A 26,712-nucleotide genomic window follows, 5' to 3' on the forward strand; every position below is an offset into this window, starting at 1 on the left:
ATTATGGTAGATCTAGGTAATGATAAGATTGGTTGGATTTTAAAGTTAAATAGGAGTTGGATATGGGTCAAATTTTAAAGGGGATAAAATTCCTATTTTCCACCCAAAATCATGATGGCTGATTGGTAGAATTGACAGCTCTGATTAAATCTCTCTCTTAGCACAGATTTCTTAATTATCCTAAAGGTTAAGCTGGAAATTAAATAAGGTTTACCTTAATTAGAATCTTATTTAAAGTAAGACATAAATCTTGTTTTTATTTAAACAAGGTTTGAGGCCCCTCATTACAATAAGATTTCTCTCTCTTGACCTAAGATCTCTCTCTCTCTCTCCCTCGAACGCCACAATTTTTTCCCTCTTGTTTAAAGCCCCTCTTTCATTACAATAGTATTTCTTTCTCACGCCTTAAGATCTCTCTCTCTCTCTCTCATGCCACAATTCTCTCTCTCTCTATTTTTTGATGCCCTTAAAAAAAGGGGGAGAGGCCCGTCTCTCTCACACCAACCTCTCTCTCTCCCATATTTTCTCTTGCACAAGCCTCTCTCTGTCCCTATAGATGTGACACCACCCTTTCTCCTTCTCTTTCTTGTGTAGTCTCCAAATAAGAAAATGAAAGAAAGGAGGTGGCACCATATGAAACGCAAGAGAGAGATCAACTCACAAGTTTTGCCCTACTTTGTTTCCATAAGGTTTCTACAAACCCTAGTTGATTTTTGAGTTGTTACATTAGAGAAAGAGGTATTACCTGCAGAGCTTTCCTATCTCAGAATTTTCAGTAACACTTAAAGGACTAAAATTGTGCCATCGGTCAGGGAATCAGGTGTGAGGTGAACCTAGACCTGTGAGGGTAACTCCATGCATCTTCCAGTAAGTTTTCCTAGTTGATTGAATTTTTTTTAACAATATTCTTTATTTTTCTGTGAATTTTCAAGAACATATATTGTACTAAATATTATAATGGAAGTTCTTTTAAAGCTCATGGATAGTTTATAATTGTTTTGGTAGTGAAAGTGAAAATTCTAAGTTGTATCTAGAGTATTAATTTTGATTTACAACAATATGTAGTGGCACATGTAAGTGGAATTCAGGCATATTAAATAGAGAAAAAAGAAAATTTTTAAATTTAGTGCCTTGAGTTCCACATCGATACTTCTTTTAGTATATTCCTTGCAAGCATATTTTTGCGCTTCTACTCGGCATATGCATACCTTATACCTTGAGATGCATTCCCTCATGGCTGAGATTGTGTAGCTTCAATGAGAGGATATTATGTAAACCTTTCTCATAGAGCACTAGCTGATTTTGCGCTTCCATGAGGAATAGAGTGTTCCATCGAATCTCTCCGTCTTTAAAATTTCAGAAATGAAACTTATTCCTACCATATTTTCTTGTCACAAACGTACAAAATAACAAATAAAATAAAAATAATGGCCACGATAAACCCCTACTCTGATACTAGTGAGATTGGACAACGTGAACTCGCGCGGTCTATATAGTTGAAATTTTTCTTTTGTAACACCGGCAAGAACACTTACATATGTCCAAATATTACAATTAAAACTCAAATAAAATAAAACCAATACAATAAATGGATTCTCACTTACTGCCTCTTTCAAATCTCTTCATTACATAATCAAATTACATTAAATGAGATTTGGGACCAAGAAAACACAAGAAAACATGTAAAAGTGCCGAAAGATTATCTCTAATGGACTTCCCCCAACCCACACCAAGTCTCCTCCACCGATGGCGCACGAGATCTAGGTCTTTATTGAATCTCAGCAATTGGGAAGTAATGCCAATCCCTCACTTTGTATTAAAGAGAAGAGTAGAGAGAGAGAGGGTGGCGTGCCACCTTGACAGAGAGAGAGAGCTCATCTCTAGGTTTTGAGTTTTGAAACCCCCCATTTAGATGTTTTCGTATGAGTGAGGCTAGGGTAGGGTTTTTTAAGGTTTGGCATCCTTATGGAATTCCGTCTAGACCATTGCTCAAAGGTGACTTGTGGGGTGAGAGATCTTAGTTATAGAATCCATAGATCTATTATCATAATCTAATGAAAGGTGCTAGAACGTTGTTCTTCAGCTTCTTTAACCAAATCCCATCAAATATTTTGTGTAGAGAAAGTGTGTCATGCCATTTCTTTTATTTCAATTTATTTTGTCTACTCATTCCCTTTCTGAAATCAATTAGCCTTTTTTACAAAACCTTCCTATTTCTTTTCAAATCAAATTTTCTTTGACTTATTTACACTGGCCACAATTTTAAAAGGTGAGAAAAGTGGGGCGTTCCACTTTGCATAGTGGGCCTCACACCCATATCAAGGTGGGCCATGAATGGTGGGCCCTTATGTATTATGGGGGTCCAATAGTAATTAAGTATTTCTAAAACTTATAGAATGATTATTAGAAAATCATTAATATCTTTATTTTCTCTTTGAATATTTAAATACCAGAAAATTCAATTTTAGCTTATTCATAAATCAATTTTGATGAAATAAAACATCCAAAGACTTCTAAAAATTTATTTTAATATTATAAGAATCATTTAAAATAAATTTTATTATTTCTGAATTAATTTGTTGGGAATCAGATTCAACTTTGTTCAGAAAAATACAAAAATACTGAGGCATTCCATCTCAACTGGTGACTATGTTTTACACTCCCTTTCTCAAACTGACCTAGTAGTTCCTAAGACCCACAGTCCATCACAGAGGTTTACGATTGGAATACCAAAGCCAACCAATAGGTACTGAGAATACAATCCCCATTTATAGACTACAGGTTCCCCCTAGGGACAAGTTTAGGTCACGTAGATCTCTTCACATTCATCGCAATTGGTGCATGAGGGCTATCTTTAGTATATGTATATGTAACACCCTCGTCCGAATACGGTTATTATATGTATATGTCGTGTCATGGTCATGATGAGGATTTGACCCTTGTGCCTTCAGGCTTGTCAATCACATACAAGGATCATAATGTCCCTTGGCCAACTACCCTGAGCATCTCTCCAACCTCATCACGGGTTAACCCTGCAAATCCTTGTCGATTGTGATATATGCCTAAGTATCATAAGGTTTTAGAACTTAACTCAACTTAGCTCGTCAGGCTTAGTTTGAGTCCTGGCATCAATATTACCAACTTAAGCGCCTCTAGACCATACTCCCACTGGAGTTCATTACTCCACTATTATTAAATTCATTACATGCTCTTGTAGGGCCCTTAAATGATCATAAAAACCCAACAAGAGGAGACAAGAAGATGTGGGGCGTTCCACACATGAAGAGCCATGTGAGCCCCACATCCCCATTTGTGGGCTCATATGTGGTGGGCCCAAAGTCCCAATGGGCCCTCACACCCCAAAGTATATTGTGGATTAATAAAATGAATTTTATAGAACCAAGACATATTTTTTATTTCTCTGAATTAAATAAATCCAGAAAATTAATTTTTCCATATTTAGAAATCCTTTTTCAATAAAATAAAATATCCAAAGATGTCTAAAAATTGATTTTAACTATCTTAAACATAATTAAACATGTTTAAGAAGATTTGATGGGAATTGGATCCAAGGAGTTAGAAATATTATAAATATATGGAGGACTCCATCCCTTCCAGAAACCACATGTTCTCAAACTGACCCAACATTTCCCATGACCCACAACCCTTCGCAAGCGTTCAGGCTTGGAGACACCTGGCCCATGGATTACAGGTTCCTCCCTGAGGATAAGTCCAGCCCCATTCTAGCACTATACCTCATGGGTCCTTCCAACACAATCCAGTGTTGCAGGGAGATCTCTTCGCCACATGTACACGCACAGCCCTCACCCAAAGTGCTGCTCCTGGACGGCTATCTACTGTACATGTCGTGTGATGGTAATGATGAGGATTTGGCCGTTGACCTCTTTGGCCAACCATTACACACAGGGGTCACACTTAGCCTCGTGGCCAACCACCCTGAGCACAGCTTCAACCTCATCAAGGTATCGAAACCCTTATCGGTTGTGCACAAATGCCCAGGTCTACGAGTTTTAGACATCGACCTAAGCTGTAGCCCCTTAAAGCTTAGGTGACTCGTGGGATTGGCGATGCCTCATAGTCCAACCTGGACCACAATCCCACTAGAGCTATCATATCACTATAAATAATTTCAGTACATGCTCTCGTAAGGCTTGTAAATGGCCACACCACTCCAACAAAATGGATGTGAACAAATGTTACGTCCACTAAAAGTTAAAATGGATGATGGAAAAAGGAATTAAAAAAAAGACGTTATATTTTTCAAAAAAGAGATTCTTAATTTAGATCATTGTCATGGTTGAGATTATCAAACCCTAAAATTTTGGATCAAAAGTACATCTTTGAGATGTATTTCGTAGGGAGATCTCACAAGCATAGTGTGAGTACGCAGACCGACTCAACAATTACTTTTCCATAATTAATTAGTTTGGTTTTAGATCAATGTTACAAGCTCTAATTATAGTTGTGTGTGTTGTATTGGAATGTTTTTGCAGAAAAATTGTTTAGGTTCCATACTCCCTGTAATGCCCCAATTTTAGCAACTTTAGTGTGAGTGTTGCAGTTTCTCAGTCAAAACCCAAGTTTCTCTTGTCAAATTTATTTTTAGACTTTATTTCGCTTCACACCATGAGATGATATTTGTTTCTTATTTCAATGTAAGTCTAGATGCATGTGCATGAAAAATTATCTTCCCTGATGTGTACCCCATGCACTGTGGCCAAATCCCAAAATCTAATATGTTGCATTGCTGTGCCTTGCATTGCTTTGTATGTAATTCAAGCCATTTGTAACATGTGTGGTTTTGTCTCAGGTGAAGGAACATTTGGAAATATATGCGATCTTAAAGGGTGTTTCTGGGGACACTTCGGAAAGTGAAATAAGTGGGATATTGAATGAGGTGAGTTTTTTGTGTTGTAATTGATAACGTCTTTGGAAATAATATGTTTAGTTAGATTTCATTTTGACATGGTCGTTCACGCTCTAATGTTTATTTGCATGAATCATGTCCTTTTTGTATTTGTTATCCTTTATGTTTTTGGTGGGATTACAAATTCTGGGGTTTGTGGGGTTGTGTGTGTGTGTTTGGGTGGCTGTGGATTTGTTGTATTTATTATACAAAACTTTCTTTTTGTAGTTGTTTCTTGCTCCTTCATACAGCATGTAAGTGATGTTCTCCACAGAAGCATGGTGTTCCCAGTGGTGTGTTTTTCATTATTAGATTATAATATTGATATGTTTGTCTTGTGCATTGTTTGGTGCTGCTCATCATTTTGTCATCTAAATTGAGTGTCCAATAGTCTTTTTTTCATGAAATAAATATTTTGTTTCTCACTGTAAGTCGCCGTTTGCTCGAAAAGCACTCAAAATAATTTGACATGTGATACTTTTCCTTTCAAACTGAATGTTGGACAGGGTAAACTAGCACAATGTATGCAGTTTAAAATTTTCTTTTCTCTACCAACTAAAGCACTTACAGAGGTCCAAATAATACAAAATAAGCTCAAAATAAACAAAGATGAATTACAAAATAAATTATTTCTTGTTGTCACTTAATACAACTCTTTTATTTCAATAACAACATTACATAAGGCTCTCTTGGGAACAAGAAGTACAAACTGCATAACAAAAAATAAAGTGCCAGAAAATTACTTCAACTGGACTTGATACACCCCACTCCGGGTCTCTTCCTCCGATGATGCACAGAATCGAGGTCCTCTAGAGATCTCACAACTATGGGAAGCCTTGGCTAGAAACCCTTCAAAGAGCAATGTGGAACATAATCTAGGCCTTAGGCTATGCGTGTGGGGTGTGCCCCTTCTAAGCTCACAAAGGCTAAGGCGTGCCCCTCTTTTGTTCTCAAGAAAAATTTCTAAGTATGGGGAACCTAGAAAGATGAGAGAGATCAGAAAGAGAGAGAGTGGCGTGCCACCTTGGTGAGAGGAGAGAGAGAGAGAGAGAGAGAGAGAGAGATGTAACTTTTTGTGTGTTGAGAATGGGACGCCAATGAGACCTTATATAGACTCAAGGTTAGGGCTAGGGTTTCTAGGGTTAGTCATCCTTATGGAGATTTAATCTTGACTATTGATCATAGGAGACCTGTGAGGCGAAAGATCATAGCCTTACAATCCATAGATCAGCCATCATGATCTAATGGAATGTGCTAGAACCTTATCCTTCAACTTCCTTAACCTAATCCCATCAAATATTTAATACAAGGAAAACATATTTCTCTTTCATTTTATTTTCTCAGTTCTCTTACACAACTTTTGAAAAGTCAAAATATCTTCCAATGACAACCTTCCCTTTTTATTCATCTTCATTGAATGGCATTTTGCATGCCACACAAAATTAAAAGGGAGTTCCATGGAATGGGGCATGCTGCCCATGGCCTATGTGGGCCCCACGCACCTCCCCACATGCCATATTTTGGTGGGGCCCATGGAATATAATCCCCCCCCCCCCGCCCCCCATGTGTATTAGCAATTATAAAATTAAGAAAATGATTTTTAGAAAATATTTGCTCTTTTATTTTTCTCTCTGATTTATTAAATACTGAAAATTCAGTTTTAGCCTATTATAAAGTTGTTTCATGAAAGTAAAATATCCAAAGACTTCTAAAAATTTATTTTATTATTCTAAAAGTCATTTGTAGTCAAATTAATCATTTCCAAATTAATATGATGAGATTTGGATCGAACTATGTCAAGGAAATTGTAAAATTATTGAAGCACTCCATCTTCTACTAGAGACCATGAACCACGCTCACTTTCTCTAGCTGACTTAGTAGGTCCCATGGTTCACACTCCGTCACAGGGGTTCATGATTGGGCTACTAAAGTCAGCCAATAGTTGATGGGACACAATCCTAGTCTATGTATTACAGGTTCCCCCTTGGAAGAAGTTCTAGGTTACACAGACCTGTGCACACATATTGCATTTGGTGCATATCTCATACGTTTACACACATCACCCTCAATGGTGTTTTGCTTCTTGATACGGCTGTCATGTGTACATGCCGTGAGATGGTATAAGATGAGACTTTGGTCCTTGTCCCGTCACACAGTCACTTGGCTATCTGCCCTGGGCAACTCCAATCTCATCAAGGGGTAACCCTACTAACCCTTATCAGTTGTGCTCTACGACCAGGTATTTTGGGTTTTGGTACTCAACTGGCCTAGCTCGTGAAGTCTAGTTTGAGTCTCAGCAACAATATTGCCAACCTCGATCCCTCTGGACCATACTTCCACTGGAGTTCTTTCTTCCACTATAACAGAAAATGATTACCTGCTCTCATAAGGCCTTTAAATGGCCACAAAAACCCAACACAAACATTGTGAAACTTTTCACTACCACTTTTACATTAATTCGATGTCATCTTTATTAAGATAATGAATCAAAAATATATTTGTTCCATACTGCTATCTCTTTGTTCTCATCCATCCAATGGGCATATGATGAGGTGGTCCCTTCAGGTGTCGTGTTAGTTTACATTAATACTTTTGTTCCTACAATGTATATTTTATGGCTGAATAAATTTATTGATTATTCAGTGATTGATTTGCTCTGATCTTCAACATACATTTAGCCGTAAAACACAACCTAATACACCCACGCAAGTTCAACATACATTTAGCTTCACCAAACTGTTTTATGAACTAAAAGTTCATCTTTCTCTCCTTCTCATTTTGATCATAATTAAGTGGTAGATCGTGACCATTAGCTTCCCATTTGTGTGAGTGAGAAAGCCCTTATGATTAGAGCCATCCATGCTATTATCTATGAGACAAAACTAAGTCTCTAAAAGGTCCGCTTATGTGACCCAAGCACAAAGGCTTCGATCATTGGCTTCCCATTGGTTGCTTGCATTTTTATTTGCTGTAATTTAGAATTAATGTTTTGTGTTATGGGGAATTGAGCATATCATATTTAGAACATGTTTGTCTTAATATCTATTTCGCCTCTGACTTGATGCCACGATAAATCCTTGGCCGTAGACCATGCAAATTGAATTCGAATTTTGGCTTACCATGATCAAGTCAATTAGGCATGTGTAAGTTTGTGTTTTGATGGAGAACGAGATTGGTCTTGAACTGTTTGATGTAATTCAAATGTCATGAGAAATTTGAGAATGTATCTTGTACAGTATTGTAAACATGAGTACTTGAGTAGTTGAGTATAGGCTTGTATTTATCCAATCACCTTGTTTTATTTTAAGTTTGGACTTTACCAAGAGACCAATTAGATTTGCTCTCAAATGAGTGTAAAGCCCAGGTTTGGCGGCTGGAATTCGTGTACTTTTTTCAATTTGTAAGAAAAATTTATGTATTTAACGCTTGTTTTACAAAGACAATTTTTTTTTTAAAATGTCACTTGGACTTGGCTTAGTACTCCAACACTAGGTTGAATTTAGGGTTTTTATTTCTTGTTTACAACATTCTTATGTGGCATTTGTAAGTGGAATTGAGATACATTAATAAAAGAAAAGAGAATGTTTTTTTACTTCCCTGAATTTCACATAGCCACTTCTTCTTAGTACTCATCCGAGTGTTATACACCTTCCATTATCTGGGGATGTGTGCGTCAAAACTTGCTACAGCTGAATAACTTGGTGGACTTGGCTGAGTTGTATGACACTTCAAAACAATCAAATGGATTAGTTTCATCTCAGTTATTTGTAATTTTTTGTCTAGTGAATGTTGTTTATATAAACTGAGGTGTAAAACTGTATGAGAGATTTTCTTTGTATTCTTTGTACATCTCAAGTAGGTTTTTTTTTTGATGAAAGTTAACATTGTATTACTGAGAGAGGAGTGTACAAGAGAGAGGGCCAAGTTCACCGCCTAGGGGGTGAACTGGAATGTATCATGTACAAAAAGGCTTATAAGACCGCCCTAAGTAAAGTTTTACCTGAAGCTTACAAAAAGTCCAAAAAATGGGGGAGGGGGGGGGGCTAAGCAAAGCATGTTGGGGGAGGGAGGGCATTAAATTTGCTTGGTTTAGCAGTCTGTTATCTACTTTGAACATCTACTGTTTGTTGAGGGAGGGCATCGGTCAAAATCTGCTTTCTATTCATTATTTGATATACATCTTGGGGTTATAACATTATGCTTCCTTGGAAATTGTGTTTCATTTTTTTTGAATTGTTCTGTTCTTGACTTTGCATTACTCAAAACAGAAAAGGATCCGTCAGTCCTCAATTCCATACACCGTTTTGTAACTTACACCTTTTTCTAGCTTACATGGTAATATCTATGATATGCTAAAGGAAGAGTAGAGGCCATGATGTCCTTTGTCCTTCTCATCTAACTTAATGTGCTTTAGAGAATAATTTGAACTTGCAGGATTTTTGTTGTATCGACTCGATTTGGTTCTACTTCATGTGCTGCTTAGTTTGGTTCTACTTCATCTGCTGCATTACTAAGCATATTGTATGGTAGATGCAGTTTTTGAAGGAATTCTCATATGTTTTGGAAATTTTTTTTTTTTTTTTTTGGAAATTTGGCGAATTATCTTTTTTTTCTTGGTCTTACTTCTTGCTTCCTAAGCACTAACCTCGCATCCATCAATTTGTTTGTTTTGTATAGCACAGTAGGATCTTGATGTGGCATTTTGACCATGCTTGTGTATTGCAATCATATCTTGTTTGTTCTTTAGTAATGTTAACATCGTAGTAATTATCTGGAGGCAACATTTTGTGTTCTTGCTCATTGATTGCATTCTTAATTGCTGATTTTATTTTCCAGTGCATATTTTGTGTCAAGAGACCACCTTTTAACTGCTGCTACTAATCCTATGAGTCAGATTGGCTTGGTTGACAAGGCTCATACCATTGTGAGTGCATTATCGGGTGGAATGAAGCGAAAATTATCATTGGGACTTGCACTTCTTGGAAACAGCAAGGTACTGACTTGATTTTATTGATAGGGCTTACACATCCTTCTCTCGTAAAAAGCATGGTATGTGATATCTTCAATAACAGGTTATTATACTTGACGAACCGACTAGTGGAATGGACCCATACTCAATGCGTTCTACATGGCAATTAATCAAAAGGATGAAGAAGGGAAGAATAATCTTACTAACGACACACTCAATGGATGAGGCTGATGTGCTCGGTGATCGCATAGCTATTATGGCAAATGGTTCTTTGAAATGCTGTGGAAGGTCACTTTCTTCCTATTTTATTTATTAAAATTTTATTGCATACGTAGTTATGTCCAATGCTTCATTATCATGCAGTTATATAAGTTCACATTTTTAAGGTATTGAAATAATTTCTCTTTTCTAATGAACTCATCTTTTATCTTTGCTAAAATTCAGCCATGTCAACCATGTATTTTTTGTGATGTTATGTTGATAGAAACGATAGTGAAAAAGACTTCATTGAGAAGGCTTGATGAGTTTTTTGAGGGAGTAGTTGTATCCAATGGTTTATGTTATCATGTTTGGTATGAGCATGTGCTCCATCCAGTTATCTTTTCAACTATACTTCGAGATAAGTTAAACTTTCTTTTCTGCTACTTCCATGATCCTGTAAATTACTGTGGTAGTTCACAGTAACTGAACTGACTATGAAATAAATATCGAGTGAACAAAATCTTGTTATTGGTTGTATAAAGTAAGAAGGACAAGTCTAGAGTTGTTGCAAGGAATCTAATCGTATATTCACTTACTATATTTTTTGTCTTTGGTAGTTCAGCGGTTGGAGTCGAACTTGGGATGTAGTGTTGCAAATGTCAATCACTAACAATTCAAGCCCAACCCCCATTCCCTTTCAGGACTGTACAATATATAGTGATTGTGTGATGTAACTTGTTCTTTATGCTGCTAATGTATGTTGTATCACAACCTATTTTATACTTGACAAGTATGTAATATATGTATAAGTATCATATAAATATGTAATGTATGTGGAAGTATCATACAAAGTCAGTTATAATATGCCCAAAGTAATATGTCATAAATTCTTAATCAATATATGTACAATATACTATATAAAATTTAATAAGTATTCTATGTATATATGATTTACTGTTTAGGAAAAGTATTTAGTTAGTCAGCCAACTTATGCATCATCCGCCATGGTTGTCAAGGGATTCGGGATGTGAAACACTTTCCAAATTACTGTAAATCTATTTCCTCCTCAGACCCATGAATTTGGAGCTTAAAATGTGCGGCAGAAACGAAGATCTTGCACATTTAAAATTCGAAGTCCACAAAAAGGGTTCAAATCAGACGATTTGTAAGGTTCAAAATTCCCCCCAGTTTTTTGTCCCCCTTCAGATTCATAACCATGGTGATCTAGATGATCGGTCTTCAAAGTTATGGATCCAATGTCCATCTCCCCGTTGGATTTTGGGAGGGTGGACTCACTCTAAATGGTGCATCCCCTGGCACACTTAAACCGTACCCTTGTATTTATTTTGTAACATACAATATTTACATTATTTACAATATTTATAGAGAGCTAGATTTCAGACCCCCTTTACTAGTAGCTGCAACTACTTATGCATCTTTCACCGCTTTAAGTAAGAGGCAGATGCACTTGATACGTCTATAATTTATATTATAAAACAGTTTTATATGTGTGCAAAAACAATAACTAAGACCATGGGTGCAAAAACTTGCCCCCTGTTTATGTTAGAAAACAATTTTATATGTGTTCTTATAGACAACAACAAAAAAAGGCAAAAAAAAAATATATATATATATATACACACACACACACGTGATAAGTAGGGCTCTCCATGTCTGGAGTATTAATCTCTTTTGTTGGCAAGCATGCACAAAACTTATGGAATTCAAGTTGAAGCTGTATCCTCCATGTCTTCTGACACAATCACTCACCCAAACTGCAGTGTTGGGCAAAAAATACATGGCAAACCTAAATCTAGGTAGGGCTATGACTCTTCCATACAATATTTTATCAAAACATAAGTTTAAAAAGTTAGAAAAGTCCTAAATGTATTTGGGATTAAAATATTAAAATCATCATCGCACATTGCACCCTAGCCTCATCCCAACTATTTGGGATAGGCTACCAAAGCATACCATTCTAACGTTATTTTTAGAAAACCAAGAAATCAAACTTCTTGGATGACTATCAGTTTCTTAGGAATTTTCAGGGAATGATAATGCAAGAAAACTCTGCAAGGAATTAGACAATGTTACTTGGTTTGTGAGAGGGTGGTTGAGAGAAGAAGGGCGAATATAACGCATAAATATCGTATAAATTCAACACTCAGGAGAGGCTTTGCACTACAAAAATATTAAAGTATTTAAAAAAAAATCATAAGGGTCCCCATGAGGCTCTATGTACCAAGTCTAATATGTCTAATAGGCTATAAATGGACAGCTTGAGTCATGGTTTTGTAAGAATGACTATAACAGGTTCAAGATTTATGATAAAATGTCGTAAAATTTTACGCTGGTTGCCTGCCTACCTAACGCAATTCACCTCCTTTACCGGAGTTGGGACAGGTTAAAGGGAAAGTTTAATGTCCTTACCCTTATTAGACCATGATGGTTAAATTTCCTAAAATGCCATCACAGTACTATTAGTGCCATGATGATTCAATTCCTTGGATAGGGGCAATGCTCATTGTAAGAGAAAGACAGATAATTAAGTTACAGATAATAAGAGAGACTTGCAGATATAAGGAATAGGTAGTGGGAGGAGTTTTAGTTCTGGGTTTGAAATATGAGTAGGAAAATGTTATATCCAATAGTTATGAGCATTGCCCCTATCCAAGGATGACACACAAAAATCAAGGAATTGTCCAAATTGTACCTGTTAAAAAGAGGAGAGAGACAAAGAGAATAGTGCAAAATTTGGTTTGAAAATGAAAAGAGGCTTAAATTTGGGTTTAACTTGTGTAACCCCTGTATTTCCTCAAACCAAAACATGTGTAACCCTTGCTTCATATCATCATCATCATCATCGCAGCCTTTTCCCCACTAATTGGGGTCGGCTAAATGAATCCTGGTCTACCATTCTGCTCTATCAAAGGGTTATATCTTCAGTGAGGCCATAAGTCCCCATAACTTTTCTCACTAATTCCAACCATGCCTTTAGGGCCTATCCCTTGCCCTTTTTGAGCCTTCCACTTGAACTAACTCACACCTCCTACCATGTGTTGTACTGGATTTGCACCCACCTCAGTCTACTTTCTCTCATTTTAGCGCCTGTTGGTGCTACATCCGAATTCTCCTGAATGTATTTATTTCTAATTCAATCCTTTCTTATCTTTCTACTCATCCATCTCAACATCCCATCTCAGCTACACTCACTTTATGTTTCATATATATATATATATATATATATATATATATATATATATATATATATATATATATATATATATCATCTAAGCCTTATCCCAATTATTAGGGTCAGCTACATGAATCCTATTCCTCTATTCTTGTCTATCAAGGACCATACCTGAAAGATGGACAATTTGATCTAGCCAAGTATATACAATTAAATTTTTTTTTTCTTTTATTCATATCGGCTAGAACACTTACATTTGTCAAAAAATATGACTTTATTTATAAAATTTACCCTAATACATTCTAAGATCTTCTCTAGCATACCATTACAGTTTTTATATAATTATACAAAAATACAATGCATGAAAAATCAAGAAACATGGAGCAATTAGAATACCAAATACCTTGCTTCGGGTTACCCCCAAGGACTTCGTACACTTCACACCTCTACCAATGGCACACAGAATCTCAGTCCTAACCCTGTCTTATAATTCGGGAAGCCTAGGAAAAACTCCTTAAGAGCATGACATGGGATGGAACCAACTCAAGCACAAAGCACAACCTCTATGGTCAAACACATAGAGTGGGGCGTGCCACCCTTGTGGCTTGGGCGTGCCTCCCCTTAGGGCTTCTAACCTTACTATAACAATTAGAATCCTATGAAAATGAACAAGAGAGAGAGAGAGAGCTTGGGCGTAACTGCCTATGAGAGAGACAGAGGCCAATTCAATTCCAAGTGTGTAGAGAACATGCAAAATAGAGAATATTTATAGAGAGGCTAGGGTTTGGAGGTCTAGGATTTTGCCATCATTGTGAGACTTAATCTTGACCATAGATCGTGGAGACCTGTGGCTTGAAGAGATATTAACCCTTCGTTTCTTAGGTCAGCCATTATGATTAAAGGAATTAGCTAAATTCATTATCCCTCAATTTCCATAACTCTTTTCCCCGTGTAGAGAAAATAGCATGTATTTACATATTAGATTTCAATCAATCTTCTATACCTTCCTCTTTTAAAACAATCAATTCTAATTTCACGAAACCTTTCTTTTATTTCAAATCGATTAGGTGGCTTCCATCACAAGCCGCACTCAAAACGAAAGATGAATTATGTGGGGCGTCCCACACACGGTGGGCTATGTGTGGCCCACGCCCCCACCTTATGGGCTCAAATGTGGTGGGCCCAAAGCTCCAATAGGCCTCTACACACCAAAGTGAATTTTAGATAAATAAAAGGAATCATAGAAAATCGATAAATATTTTTTCTCTCAATTAACTGATTTTTGCTTATTTAAAATCCTTTTCACTAAAATAAAATATCTAGAAAGGTCTAAAAATTTATTTTAATTATTTAAAATATAATTAAAACATGGTTAAACTATTTCTTAAAGACTAAAATATAATTAAAACATAGCTAAACTATTTCTCAAAAACTAAAACATAGTTAAACTTATTTAAGAAGATTTGATGGGAATTGGATCCAAAGTGTCAGGAATATCACAAATATACTGAGGGCTCTATCCCTTCTAGAAACCGCATCTCTATCATCTTCTCAAACTAACCCAATAGTTTCCATTACCCGCAACCCTTTGCAGGGGTTCATGCTTGGACTATTAAAGTCAGCCAATAAATAAAGTAGACATGATCCTAGCCCATGGATTACAAGTTCCTCCCTGAGGACAAGTCCCAGCCCCATTCTTACACAATACCTCCTAGGTCCTTCCAACACAATCCAGTGTTGCTGGGAGTTATATCTACACGACACACCCTGACCTTCCCCGACGACTATCTAGTATACATGCCATGCAATGGTATTGATGAGGATTTCTTGTCCTCTCTGCCCAACTATCGGACATAGGGGTTACACCCAGTCCCTTGGCCAACCACCTTGGGTACAACTCCAACCTCATCATGGGATGACCCCACATCAAAACCCTTATCGGTTGTGCACAAATGCACAAGGGTACGGGTTTTTAGACATCAACCTGAGCCATAACCTGTCAAAACTCAAGTGAGTCACGGCATCAATGATGTCTCACAGTCCACGTTGGATCGTGCCACACAGTCCATCCGGACCACACTCCCAGTAGAGCTATCACATCACTATAGTCATAGTTTTACATGCTCCCATAAGGCCTTTAAATGGCCACATAGCCCCAACAATACCCTCAGTAAGACCAAAAGTCGCCATATTTTTTCTCAACACTTCTATCCATGTCCTTTTGGGCCCTTGTCCTTTTGGAGCATTCCACTTGAACTGAATTGCATCTCCTAACTGTTGTTCTATTAGTTCTACGCGGCACATAGCCAGCCCTCCTAAGCCTACGTTTCCTCTTCTTATAGCCTATTGAAGCTACACCTAAGTTCCCTTGTATGTATACATTCCGAATTCTATCCTTTCTTGTCTTGCCACTCATGCATCTCAATATCCTTATCTCAGCTACACTCATCCTATGGATATATTGTTTGTTGACCGTCCAACATAAAACTCTGGATGCACATCTCCATTTCGCCCACCCAACTCTAATCCTATGTACGACATCTTCCTTAATCTCTTCATTCTCCTATATTATCAACCCTAGATATTGGAAGCAATCTCTTTTTATGTATTTCTTGAACATCAATCTCCACTATTTTTGCATTTCTATTCTTATCATTAGTAACTTACATTTCATATATTTTATCTTAGTTGGCTGATTTTAAAGCCTTAAGATTCTAGAGCATCCCTCCAATGTTCTAACTTTGTGTTGACGTCGCCTCTAGTCTCATCGATCAAAATTATGTCATCTGCGAACGGCACACACCACAGTACCTCATCCAGTTGGTGCTTGGTTAACTCATCCATAACCAAAACAAAGAGATATAGGCTTAGCGCTGACTCCTGGTGTAGGCCCATATTCATTGAGAACTCACTTGTCTCTCCACTAGTTGTCCACTCACTAATTAGCGCTCCCTTATGCATATCTCTCTATGTCAATATAGCCTTTAAGTGACTCCTTTCCTTTTCAGCACCTACCAAATGAAATCTCTAGGTACCCTATCATATGCTTATTCTAAATCAATAAGGACCATTTGGAGGTCTTTTTCCTTTCTCAAAACTTCTCAATCAAGTTCTTAAGTAGGAAAATAGCCTCGATAAGGAACTTCCCTAGCATAAAACCGAATTGATTTTTCGATACACTCATTTGATGCCTTAATTGCTCAACCACTCTCTCTCGCCGCTGCATAGTGTGGCTCATAAGTTTAATCCCTCGATAGTTTGTCCAATTCTGTATGTTTGTTTTGTTTTTTAAATAGAGACCACATTACTTTTTCTCCATTTGTCAGGTATTTTCTTTGTTCTCAACACCTTGTTGAACAGCTTGGTAAGCCAACATATGTCAATCTCTCCCATGCACTTTCAAACCTCTATCGGGATACCATCTGGTCCTAAAGGCCTTCATGTTTTCATCTTTCTCAAACCTTCTTTCACTTTAAATATCCTAATTCTATGAATGTAACTACGACTTGTGCCCTCATTTTATGTCAAAGGTTCCCCTAACATTTTGTTCCTGTAGTGTTCGTCATTTAACAATTTCTGAAAATAAATTCTCAATCTTTCGTTGACCTTGTCGTCCTTCACCAGGATCTTTTGATCCTTTCTCGTAATGCATCTAATGTAATCTAGATCCCGACACTTCCTCTCTCTCATTTTTTTAGTTTGAAGATATCATTTTCACCTTCTCTTATCCCCAATTTATTGTATACATTATCATATGTGTTAATTTTAGGCTACTGACTATTTTATTAGCATTTTTCTTAGCATTTTTACATTCTTCTAAATTTTGATCATCTATATTACATTGCCCCTTTGTAACATGATCGTTTTTTCTCTAATAGCCTTTTGAACCTCCTCACTCCACAACCAAGTTTCCTTGTCGAAATTTCTTTTCCCTATAATTTATCTTAAAACTTCTTTAGCCACTTTCTTAATGCATGTATATATTGCGCCCCATAAATTCCTATAGGTTACATTAAGAAAGGGGTGTGAACCATCAAAATTACTTTTGTTGCCCTTGTCTTCATTCCATAGCTTTAAAATGTGTAAGGGCTTATGTTATTGGAAAGGATATTGTTGATTTTTCACTAAAAGACAAATGTTATGTTTGTCATATTGAGAACATGTTTTAAATATTCGTTAAAAAACAATGACATTTATATTAATAAAGTGTCAAGGATTCCACTACATTGTTACCCTTGTCGTTTAATGGAAATATCAACAACACCTTTTCAAAATGGAAAAAAATGTCTTACTTTATAGTTGGAATAAAGAAAGGGGCAACTAAGGTATTTTTGACGGTTCAAACCTCTTTCTAAATTTAGCCTACAAGATTTCATGGGGTGTTAACCTTATGTATATGCATGTATGAAAAAGTGGAATTTAAAACCTAAAAAAAGATTATCATAGAACTTAAATGATGATTCAAAACTGATTTGAGAAAAAAGTTAGATTCATCTACATCAGAGATTTAGTGTCCGTTTGATATCCTGTCCCAATTACTGTTTCGACCGATTTGAAAAATTCCCATTCTCAGTATGTCCATCATCTATTTGATTACCCTGATTTGTATCCCTCTCACCGCCAAATAAGCTCTAAACTACGATCTTCTGCAAATCAAGTCGGGGAAATGTGCGAAACTCCTACTACAACTCTCTCGCTTTACAAAATTTCACCTAAATCTAATATCCCTTTCTCTCTTTATCAAATCTCTCCCTCAACCAAAATCTCTCTCTCTCTTTACAAAATTTCACCTAAATCTAATATCCCTTTCTCTCTATGAAATCTCTCCCTCAACCAAAATCTCTCTCTCTCTCTCTCTCTCTCTCTCTCTCTCTCTCTACAAACAAGGTCCCGAGCTTACTTGCTACAAAATCTCTGCCCCTGCGAAATCTCTCCCACAAACAAGGGCCTGAGGGTTGCTAGAAATGTGGGAAAAAGATTGAAAGAAGACTAGAAATTGAACTTAAAAATTGAGGTTTTGAGAAAGCAGTTGATGATGTGCCAGAAGCTAGGGGGTAATGATGTATCATATTAATGTCGCATTGCTGATTTATGAGCGGCAAGTTTGCCAGTATTTGCTGCTTTAATCAGGAAAATGCACAAAATCCAAATCAGGAAACCCACAATGGTTCAGTCTCAGGCAAAGCAGATTGATAACCCCCCTGTAAATTTATGGCAGGTGAACTAAAATATGAGCAAATACCAAGGAGATTTGAATTTGATGCTTTAGTGATTGAAAAAGTTGGGGCTTGATAATTATAAAATAATTTGTGGAGAAAAATGGATCCCTTATTGTCCTATGCGATTGCCTAGAAATTCATTCATTTCCAACTAGAATGAGAAGAAAAAGAAGATAAGGAAGGCAAACAAAATCGGGTAGGCCTTATCAATACAACTAATGATCATCTAGAGACGAGAGCTTCTGCATTGGAAGCTTAAACAAAGAGGCTTGCTAGCCATGAAACCTCATGGCTCTCTCTAATCTAATGGGTTCCTTATAATAAATGAGGAAGTTGAGTTTCCTGTTGGGTTTTGTCTTTAAAGTCCTAGAGATCTTGTAAAAATGATATTTATAAAAGAATATATACTTCAGTAGGAGTGTGTGTATTGACTGACTAAGGCCCCTGGTCATGTCCAAAACCCTTGGCCTTGAGCATGTGGCACTACCAAGAAGGGTTTGCAGTGGGTTATCCCTTGTTGCGGTCAAAAAGATGGCCAGGGACCATGTTTGTCGGCCAGGAGAATTGTGTAGTCTCATGTGTGAGGTTGTAGGCCTGTGAGAGCAAGGATCAAAGCCTCAACAAACCCTGCACAGCATGTAAACATGACAGCCGCATTACTGGGAAGCAACCTTATCGAGGGACTTGTACATGTGCATAGAGAGCCCCTTTTGCACTGTGGTGACAAGTGCTAAACTTGCTCTTAAAGGGGGAACTAAAATCTAAATTCCAGGATCATGATCCCACTGTTTGTTGTTCAACTTTAGCTAGTCAATCATGAGCCTCTGTTTTGAGACTATGGGTTAGGATCTTTATTGGGTTGGATAAGAAAACAGTATTGGATCATGCATGGTTTCTGGGGTATGTGGGGTGCCCTTATTGTCGCTTATTTTAACACATTGGTATTAGAGCCACTATTTTTTACTGTCGTAGTTTATTTTTTTGGGGTCTAAGAAACATGGCTTCAAAAGCTTTCTTGACTGAACTCATTAAGACTAAAACATTTGATAAAAAAACTATGCTAGTTGGAAGAGAAAAATAGGCTATGTCCTCTTTAAAGAAGGACTTAGCCAAATGCTTATTGATGACCCCCCACCGGTCCCATGGGGAAATGCTTATGACAGGCAGGCCGTAAGGGAAGCACATGCCCAATGGGAGAGCAAAAACACTCTAGCACAGCATGTGCTACTTATGGCTATGGATGACACCCATGCTCTTGAGTATGAGCACCTGAAGACTGCAAAGGAGATTCATGAATGACTTAAGACCGATTATGCTTCACCTTCTCTCACTAGGAAATAGCTATAAAGCAAGATTCAGATTTGAAGATGAAAGGAGGCAAGTTAAAGGAGCATAAACAGCAGTTCAGAGCTTTAGTTCGTGAACTCGAGGGTGCACAATGCCAAGATCATGGGAAAACTTCATTTTAGGCCTTACTGCAAGGGAGAGCATGCCAAAGTTTGACAAGATCATCACCATACACTTAAAGCTGAAGAAGAAAGGAGATTGTATCGCGATACTTCAACTTTGAATGACTCTATAAATCCAGTTCATTCAAGAATAAGAATAAAACCAATGAGAATCAAAAGGGCAATAATGAGCCTAAGAAAAAGAAGGATTTTAAGAACACCCAGTGCTATAACTGCAAGAAATTTGGCACGCCACTTTTCTTAGCACCTAGGGGGCCATGCTACCTTTATAGGTAAAAGGGGAGCATGCCACCTTTTTAGCTAAAAAGGTGGCACACTATTTTAAAATAAAATCCTTTTTAAAATCAAATTTTCCCACGCCACTTTTTGTGGTGATTAAGGGCCACTCCCTATTTTTGGGAAGTGTTGGGTGGGGGAGCGGGGGGCGTGTCCCACCTACTTGATTTTGTTTGAACTTTAAACTAGTTATAGACTAGATAGAAATCTCTTATTTTTAAATAAGATTTGGTTTCCTATTCTAGTCTTTAAATTTGATCATATTTCAATTTAAAATTGGATTTGGAATTGGTACAAAGTCTAAGGGGATAAGGTTCCTATCTTTCTTCTTAAAATCATGATGGCTGGTTTTTGTTATGGATGGCTCTGTTTAAATCTCTGTCATCCCATAGATTTCCTATTTATCCTAAAGGTCTAGCTGGAAATTGGATATGGCAATACTTAGAAGGAATGCTATGCAAATTGGGAGATAGATTTCTTTCTATATAAGATGTAATTTAGTAATTTGAACCCAGTCTCTCATTACAAGATCTCTCTCTCTCTCTCTCTCTTTCTCTCTCTCTCTCACGCCCCAAGTCTCTCTCTCCTCTTTCCTTCACGCACAAAAGGGGAGATCTCTCTCTCACGTGCCCCTTTCTCTTTACCCATAGGGAGGCACGTCACCTTCTTTCTCCTTTATATTTTTCTTAAAGAAAAATATAGATGGGGCTATAGTGAAACCCAATGGCAAGGGTTTGCTGAATTTTTAAAAAATGAGGGAGAAGCCCAACCTAGTGAGATATCAACTCATGGATTCAGCCCTAATTTTGTTCCCATAGGGTTTCTATAAACCATAGTTTTGGAGCGCTTTAAACCCTAAAACAGGAAGTATTGCTTACAAAGCTTCCCTATCTCAGAATTTCCAGCAACACCTTAAGAGGTAAAAATGCGTCATTAGTCAGGGAATCAAGTGTCGGGTATATCGAGTCCTGGTAAGGTAACTCGAACGTCTTCTAGTAAGTCTTCCCAATAGTTTTAATTAATTTTCAGTATTATTTTCTATTTTTCTGTAAATTTCTAAGAACTTATTTTGCGTTAAAAATTATAGTGGAAGTTAGTTTAAAGTTCTTAGATAATTTCTATTTCCCTTGGCAGTGAAAGTAAAAATCCTAGGTTGTATCTAGGGCATTACTTTAATATTCCAGCAATATATTGTGACCTATGTAAGTAGAATTCAGGTATTCGGAATATAAGTAAAAGAAAATATTTGAATTTAGTACATTGAGTTCCACATAGCTCCCCATTGTGGGATCATTTTGTTATGGGCCTTTGTGCGAGAATTTGGTAGAAATGGTTTCCTTGTAGAATTCGGGGATTTCTTCTGAGTTTATGCAAGAGTACGGATAGTAAAGCTACTGCCGGTCTCAATAAATGTATTCAAAGATTTTGGGGCAGCTTTTTAGGGATTTCCATGTCAATTGGGTTTCAGATTGTTCTAGTGACCTAAGAGGATCGAAGCATTTTGGATTCTTTTCTGAATTTTTTCATTGATGAGTTTCTTATATATTTTGATTTTTGGGGTCTCTGTCTTAGTAGTTTTCTTGCCTTTCCAATACTATTTACCTGGTTTTATAATCTGAACCTCGTAAATAATTTATTTATTTTTAATTTGGTATCCAGATACTCAGGGAACCTAGTTAGCTGGTTTAATAATCTGAAAATATGTAGATAAATTTATTAAGCTATTTTTAAGTGTTAATAATACATGGCAACTTCATGGTATATAATGCATTACTTGAGGAATTTTTTGTATATGGTGATGATTATGCATGATTGACGTATTCTGAAAAAGGATAATTAAACAGACCATCGGACATTGTCCGATTTTCGTTTGGACAGACCAATCAAAGGCCACCACAACTATTGGCACTTCCTGAAATTGCAATTAGAAAACATAGACTATGAAAATTTGACAGCCAATTTCCAGATATTATTTATTCTTTACATATTCATGATCATTGTAGTGCTTAAAATTGAAAACTCTTTTTTTTTCACCTCTTTTTTGCTTTTGGTGTAAAGTAAATATTCTTTTGCTAGTCTCTGTGATTCTTTTGTATTCTAGATTGTGTTTCTTAATTTCTTCTTGTTCTTTTTCTCTTTTGGACTTATATTTTGTTAACTTGTTTCTGATCTTTATTATAAAATACTTTTGCAGTTCATTGTTCTTGAAGCATCATTATGGTGTTGGCTACACCCTGACATTGGTGAAGGTTTGCTTTTATGTTGTTTTTCTTTTTGTCTTTACATAGCATTTTCTTTATAAACGCTACCATTAGGTTATCCATACTTCCTTCTTTAGCATGGACGTGATAGGTTCAGTTTTTTACTCTGAAATGTGATCACTTCCATGTTTATTAACTCAGAGTACGCCAGGTCCCTCTGCAGCTGCTGACATTGTTCTTCGTCATGTTCCTTCTGCAACATATTTGAGTGATGTAATCATCTTTCTTCTCCCTCGCTTATATCTTTTTTAAGGGCATTTGCCATTCTGTAATGTATTAACATTGTTACATTATGCAGTGATTTGTAGGTATTATACCATGTAGCTTTGCAAAGGAAGATGTTCGAATTTTTTGTTGGTTTTGGTGCTTCTTTTTATCTGATGGATGCATTCGAGTATATCTTGCTATATCATTATGATACTTTTTTTTTCTCAGGGTAATGATTGTATCTCATGTTATATTAGATAGACAATCAGGAGCTTCCCTATGGTAGGGATCACAGTCTGTACACCCTAAAATATAGAGATCTGGATCCCAACATGTGGAGGAGCTCAATACTTAATTGGGATTGAATGCTAAATTATACATGACCAAGCTCCCTCTGATTAAAAACAAGGCCCCAGGGAGTACTTAGCTAGTACAGTAGTATATCATATACTAGTATATTGTACCACATTGTTATACAATAATACGTTGCTATACTATAATAGAATTCCATGCTATATATTATATTCTACTATGCTATACTATATGCTACTGTAATTAGAAATTACTGTCTGCAACTATATAATATATTGTAATGGATTATATAATATTATGTTATGCCACTGCTAGACTATACTATATTTCCATGCTATGCTAGTGTGCAATAACACACTACTGTACTAAATAAACCGCAATACCATATTACAATGCTAGGTACTAAATATACTGCAATACCATATTACAATGCTAGGGAATCTGGATCTTGATCCCTAATAAGAAGGATTGAAACTCCAATGTTTTAAAAGTGCGGAGTTAGAGTCTCTTCACTATATTACAATGCTAGGGAATCTGGATCTTGATCCCTAATAAGAAGGATTGAAACTCCAATGTTTTAAAAATGCGTAGTGAGAGTCTCTTCCTTGGTGAAGCGTAGGAGTAAGTTTCCCTGGCAGAATCAACCCTATGGTTGGAAGATCCTGGTAACTATGATTTATTCACCAGTTGCTACAAAAGGTCCTTTTTGGAACCTCATTTTAAGCTCATGCATAATTTAATTTCACCTTTACTTTTTATATCGTTGGTTTAATTTGAAGTTGGACTTTTTTGGTTGAGTTTCTCTTCCTAGGATATGATTTTCATATAAAATGTACTTGATATTTTTCTTGCATGATTTTCAGGTTGGCACAGAGATATCCTTTCGGCTTCCCCTGACATCCTCATCATCTTTTGAGACCATGTTTTTGGAATTAGAAAGGTGCATAACAAAACCAGAAATTATTCCAAGAAGAAACACGAGTGAGGGTGAACATAGTGTTGGTATTGAGAGTTTCGGCATCTCTGTTACTACATTGGAGGAGGTCTTTTTAAGAGTAACTGGATGTGACTTTGATGGATTTGGACTTGTTGAACCAAATCCAAATCAGTATGGGGAAAATATAGTTGCAACGGAAGGCATTCCTTGGTCAACTATGTCAGAAGGTCCGAACTCTGAGGATTGCATTGGTACCTGTGGAAATGATCACTTGAAGACATGCTTTTCAATCAATAGAGCCTGTGGCCTGATATTGTCAACATTTATCAGTGTATTGTTGCTTTTGAAACATCATTGTTGCTGCTCTTGGAGTGTGATAAACCCTATTTTCAAGGAGCATTTTAAAGCTCTCCTTGTAAAACGGTCAATCTGTGCTCGAAGAGATAAAAAAACTGTTTGTTTTCAGCTTCTTATCCCTGCATTGTTCTTGTTCTTTGGTTTACTCTTCCTGAAGCTTAAACCTCATCCAGATCAGCAGTCTGTTACTCTTACAACTTCATATTTCAATCCTCTGCTGACTGGTGGTGGTGGGGGTGGGCCCATTCCATTTAATCTAACTCATGCAATCTCAAGGAAGGTTCTTTTCTGTCATAACTGTTGTTTTCACTATATATGGTTTCTTTTCCACTAATGTCCGCGGTCAGCCTTTTTTTTTGTTCTTTTTTTTTTTCTTTTTTTTTTCTTTCTTCTTCTTCTTCTTCTTATTATTATTATTATTATTGTTATTCATATTTTTGTTTCTAGAACTGTAATAGAGATCCTTATCTTCGTTTCATTGCCTAACAATCTTTTGTCTCTTTAGGTGGCTGCTTATATGAAAGGGGGGTGGATTCAAAGACTGAAACCAAGATCATACAAATTCCCAAATCCAGAAAAGGCACTCCATGATGCTGTTGAAGCAGCAGGACCTGTTCTGGGCCCAGCCCTTTTGTCTATGAGCGAGTTTCTGATTACTAGCTTAAATGAATCGTACCAGTCAAGGTATGTTAATATTAAACTCAACAACTCCAATTGTATCTTATACGATTCCGTTTCCCAATCCGTTGGTGTTTTTTGTCTTCCTATTTTGCATGTTCTCTTGAGAAAGCTACTATCCTAATTTGCCCATAAATTTGTTGAAGTTTCCATTCACGTGGTAGTGTATTTCTTTTGTTCTTTTGATCGGACACGAAGTTGTGGGTGGCACCATTGTTCACCATAGCTCGGGCCTCCTGCCCATTCAAGATGACCCTTGTGTACATTAGGCGACCTCTATTGGCAACTCCCTTTGCACCTTATGCATAACATGCAGCTGGAGGGGATTGGCCCTTGTGACCTCTACCTCCTCAGCAACTGGCTGAACCTCATTTGGGGGCTGTCTCTATAGACAATATTTGGCTTCTTGGGGCCCCTTGCAGATGAAGAAGCCGAAGAAGTCCTTGGTCATCGTTTTCCCAGAAGACTCTGACATGGGCCACCCACATGGCTATTGTTTGGGGTCTTCACCAGCCTTCCCCCATGTTCTTGCCAAATCATGCACCCTCTGACGAGGCATTCAGCTTGTAATCAATTTGGCTCTCCGCCATGGCCACTATTGCAGAGAGATCTTTCACTCCTTGCTGCCTTAGCTCGGCCTGAGCCCATGGCTGCCAACCATCCATAAAGTTAAAAAGCTTGTCCTCCTACGACATATTCTTAATGTTGAGCAGGGGGCTTGAGAATTGATTCACATACTCTTGCATAGTCACAATGTATTTGGGTTTTCTCAATGCCTCAGGCACTGTCCAAGCGGCATTCCCAGGGGAATACATGGCCACAATGGAAGACCTAGGTTGCAGCTACATAAGAGGAAAGGTTAGTTCGGATGCCTCACTCATGGCTCAGGGACATAGGTACCTTTATAAATGAGCTACAAGACCTCTAAAGCTACCTATGTAGGGCCTCTAAGCTAGGAACTCATAAAAAAGGAGCCGCTAGAAGCCATAAAATAATAGGAATTGTTCCTTCAACTCCGTTTCAAGGTCCTTCCAACTGGTTATCAGAGGCCTCAATCCATTGACTGAGTCTTCCTCTCGAGCATGAGCACCTTGGAAATAGTGCTTCATGTTTGAGTGAAAGTTTTCAAACTCCGTGGCGCAACGGGCTCCACCATAATGCTTGGGCTCAAGCACTCGAACCCTAGCTGGTTCGATGTTGTTTGGGGCACTGGCCAAAGCCCTCTTAATCAAGGCGAGATCCTCAATCAAATTCCTTAGATTTTCTTTGAACATGTCCATCAAGTAAACAATATTATGTTGGGGTTATGTGGCCATTTAAAGGCCTTATGAGAGCATGTATTAAAATTATATAATAAAATATTGGCTCCAATGGGAGTGAGGTCCATTTTAAACTATGAGGCATTGCTAATGTCGAGATTCACCTGAGTTTTGACTGGCTATGACTCAAAGTGATGTCTAAAATCCGTAGTCCTGAGCATTGTGTGAGCACAACCAATAAGGGTTTCGATGTAGGATTATCCCTTGATAAAGTCAGAGTTGTGCCCAAGACAGATACGCCAGGGGACTAGATGTGAATCTTGTGTGCGATAGTTGGCCGGAGAGGACAACGGCCTAAATCCTCATCATTACTAGCACATGGCATGTACGCTAGATAGCCGTTCGGGAAGCAGCCCTTTGGATAAAGGTGTATGATGTGTACATGTG

The 26,712-nt window shown here is 37.3% G+C and overlaps 1 protein-coding gene across 14 annotated transcripts in view; it reads left to right on the forward strand.

The window, feature by feature from the left end:
• ABCA1 (ATP-binding cassette A1) overlaps positions 1-26,712 on the forward strand; it is a 169,728-nt gene that overhangs the window by 85,791 nt on the left and 57,225 nt on the right. For 9 of the 14 annotated variants that reach the window (XR_016053861.1, XR_016053870.1, XR_016053869.1 and 6 more), the window contains 7 exons: positions 4,832-4,918; positions 9,822-9,920; positions 10,000-10,184; positions 22,449-22,503; positions 22,657-22,728; positions 23,898-24,608; positions 24,834-25,012. Coding sequence is in view for 11 of the 14 variants with exons in the window: in XM_020671012.2 (XP_020526671.2) it covers positions 4,832-4,918; positions 9,822-9,920; positions 10,000-10,184; positions 22,449-22,503; positions 22,657-22,728; positions 23,898-24,608; positions 24,834-25,012 (1,388 nt within the window). In the remaining 3 variants the exon portion in view is untranslated. Of the gene's footprint in view, positions 1-4,831; positions 4,919-9,763; positions 9,921-9,999; positions 10,185-22,448; positions 22,504-22,656; positions 22,729-23,897; positions 24,609-24,833; positions 25,013-26,712 lie in introns of all 14 variants that reach the window. The other 5 variants (XM_088864481.1, XM_088864488.1, XM_020671013.2 and 2 more) reach the window with 3 other exon arrangements.

The sequence above is a fragment of the Amborella trichopoda genome, chromosome 1, assembly GCF_054954075.1.
Source record: "Amborella trichopoda isolate Santa Cruz 75 chromosome 1, AtrichopodaSantaCruz75HAP2 v2.0, whole genome shotgun sequence".
Lineage (NCBI taxonomy): Eukaryota > Viridiplantae > Streptophyta > Magnoliopsida > Amborellales > Amborellaceae > Amborella > Amborella trichopoda.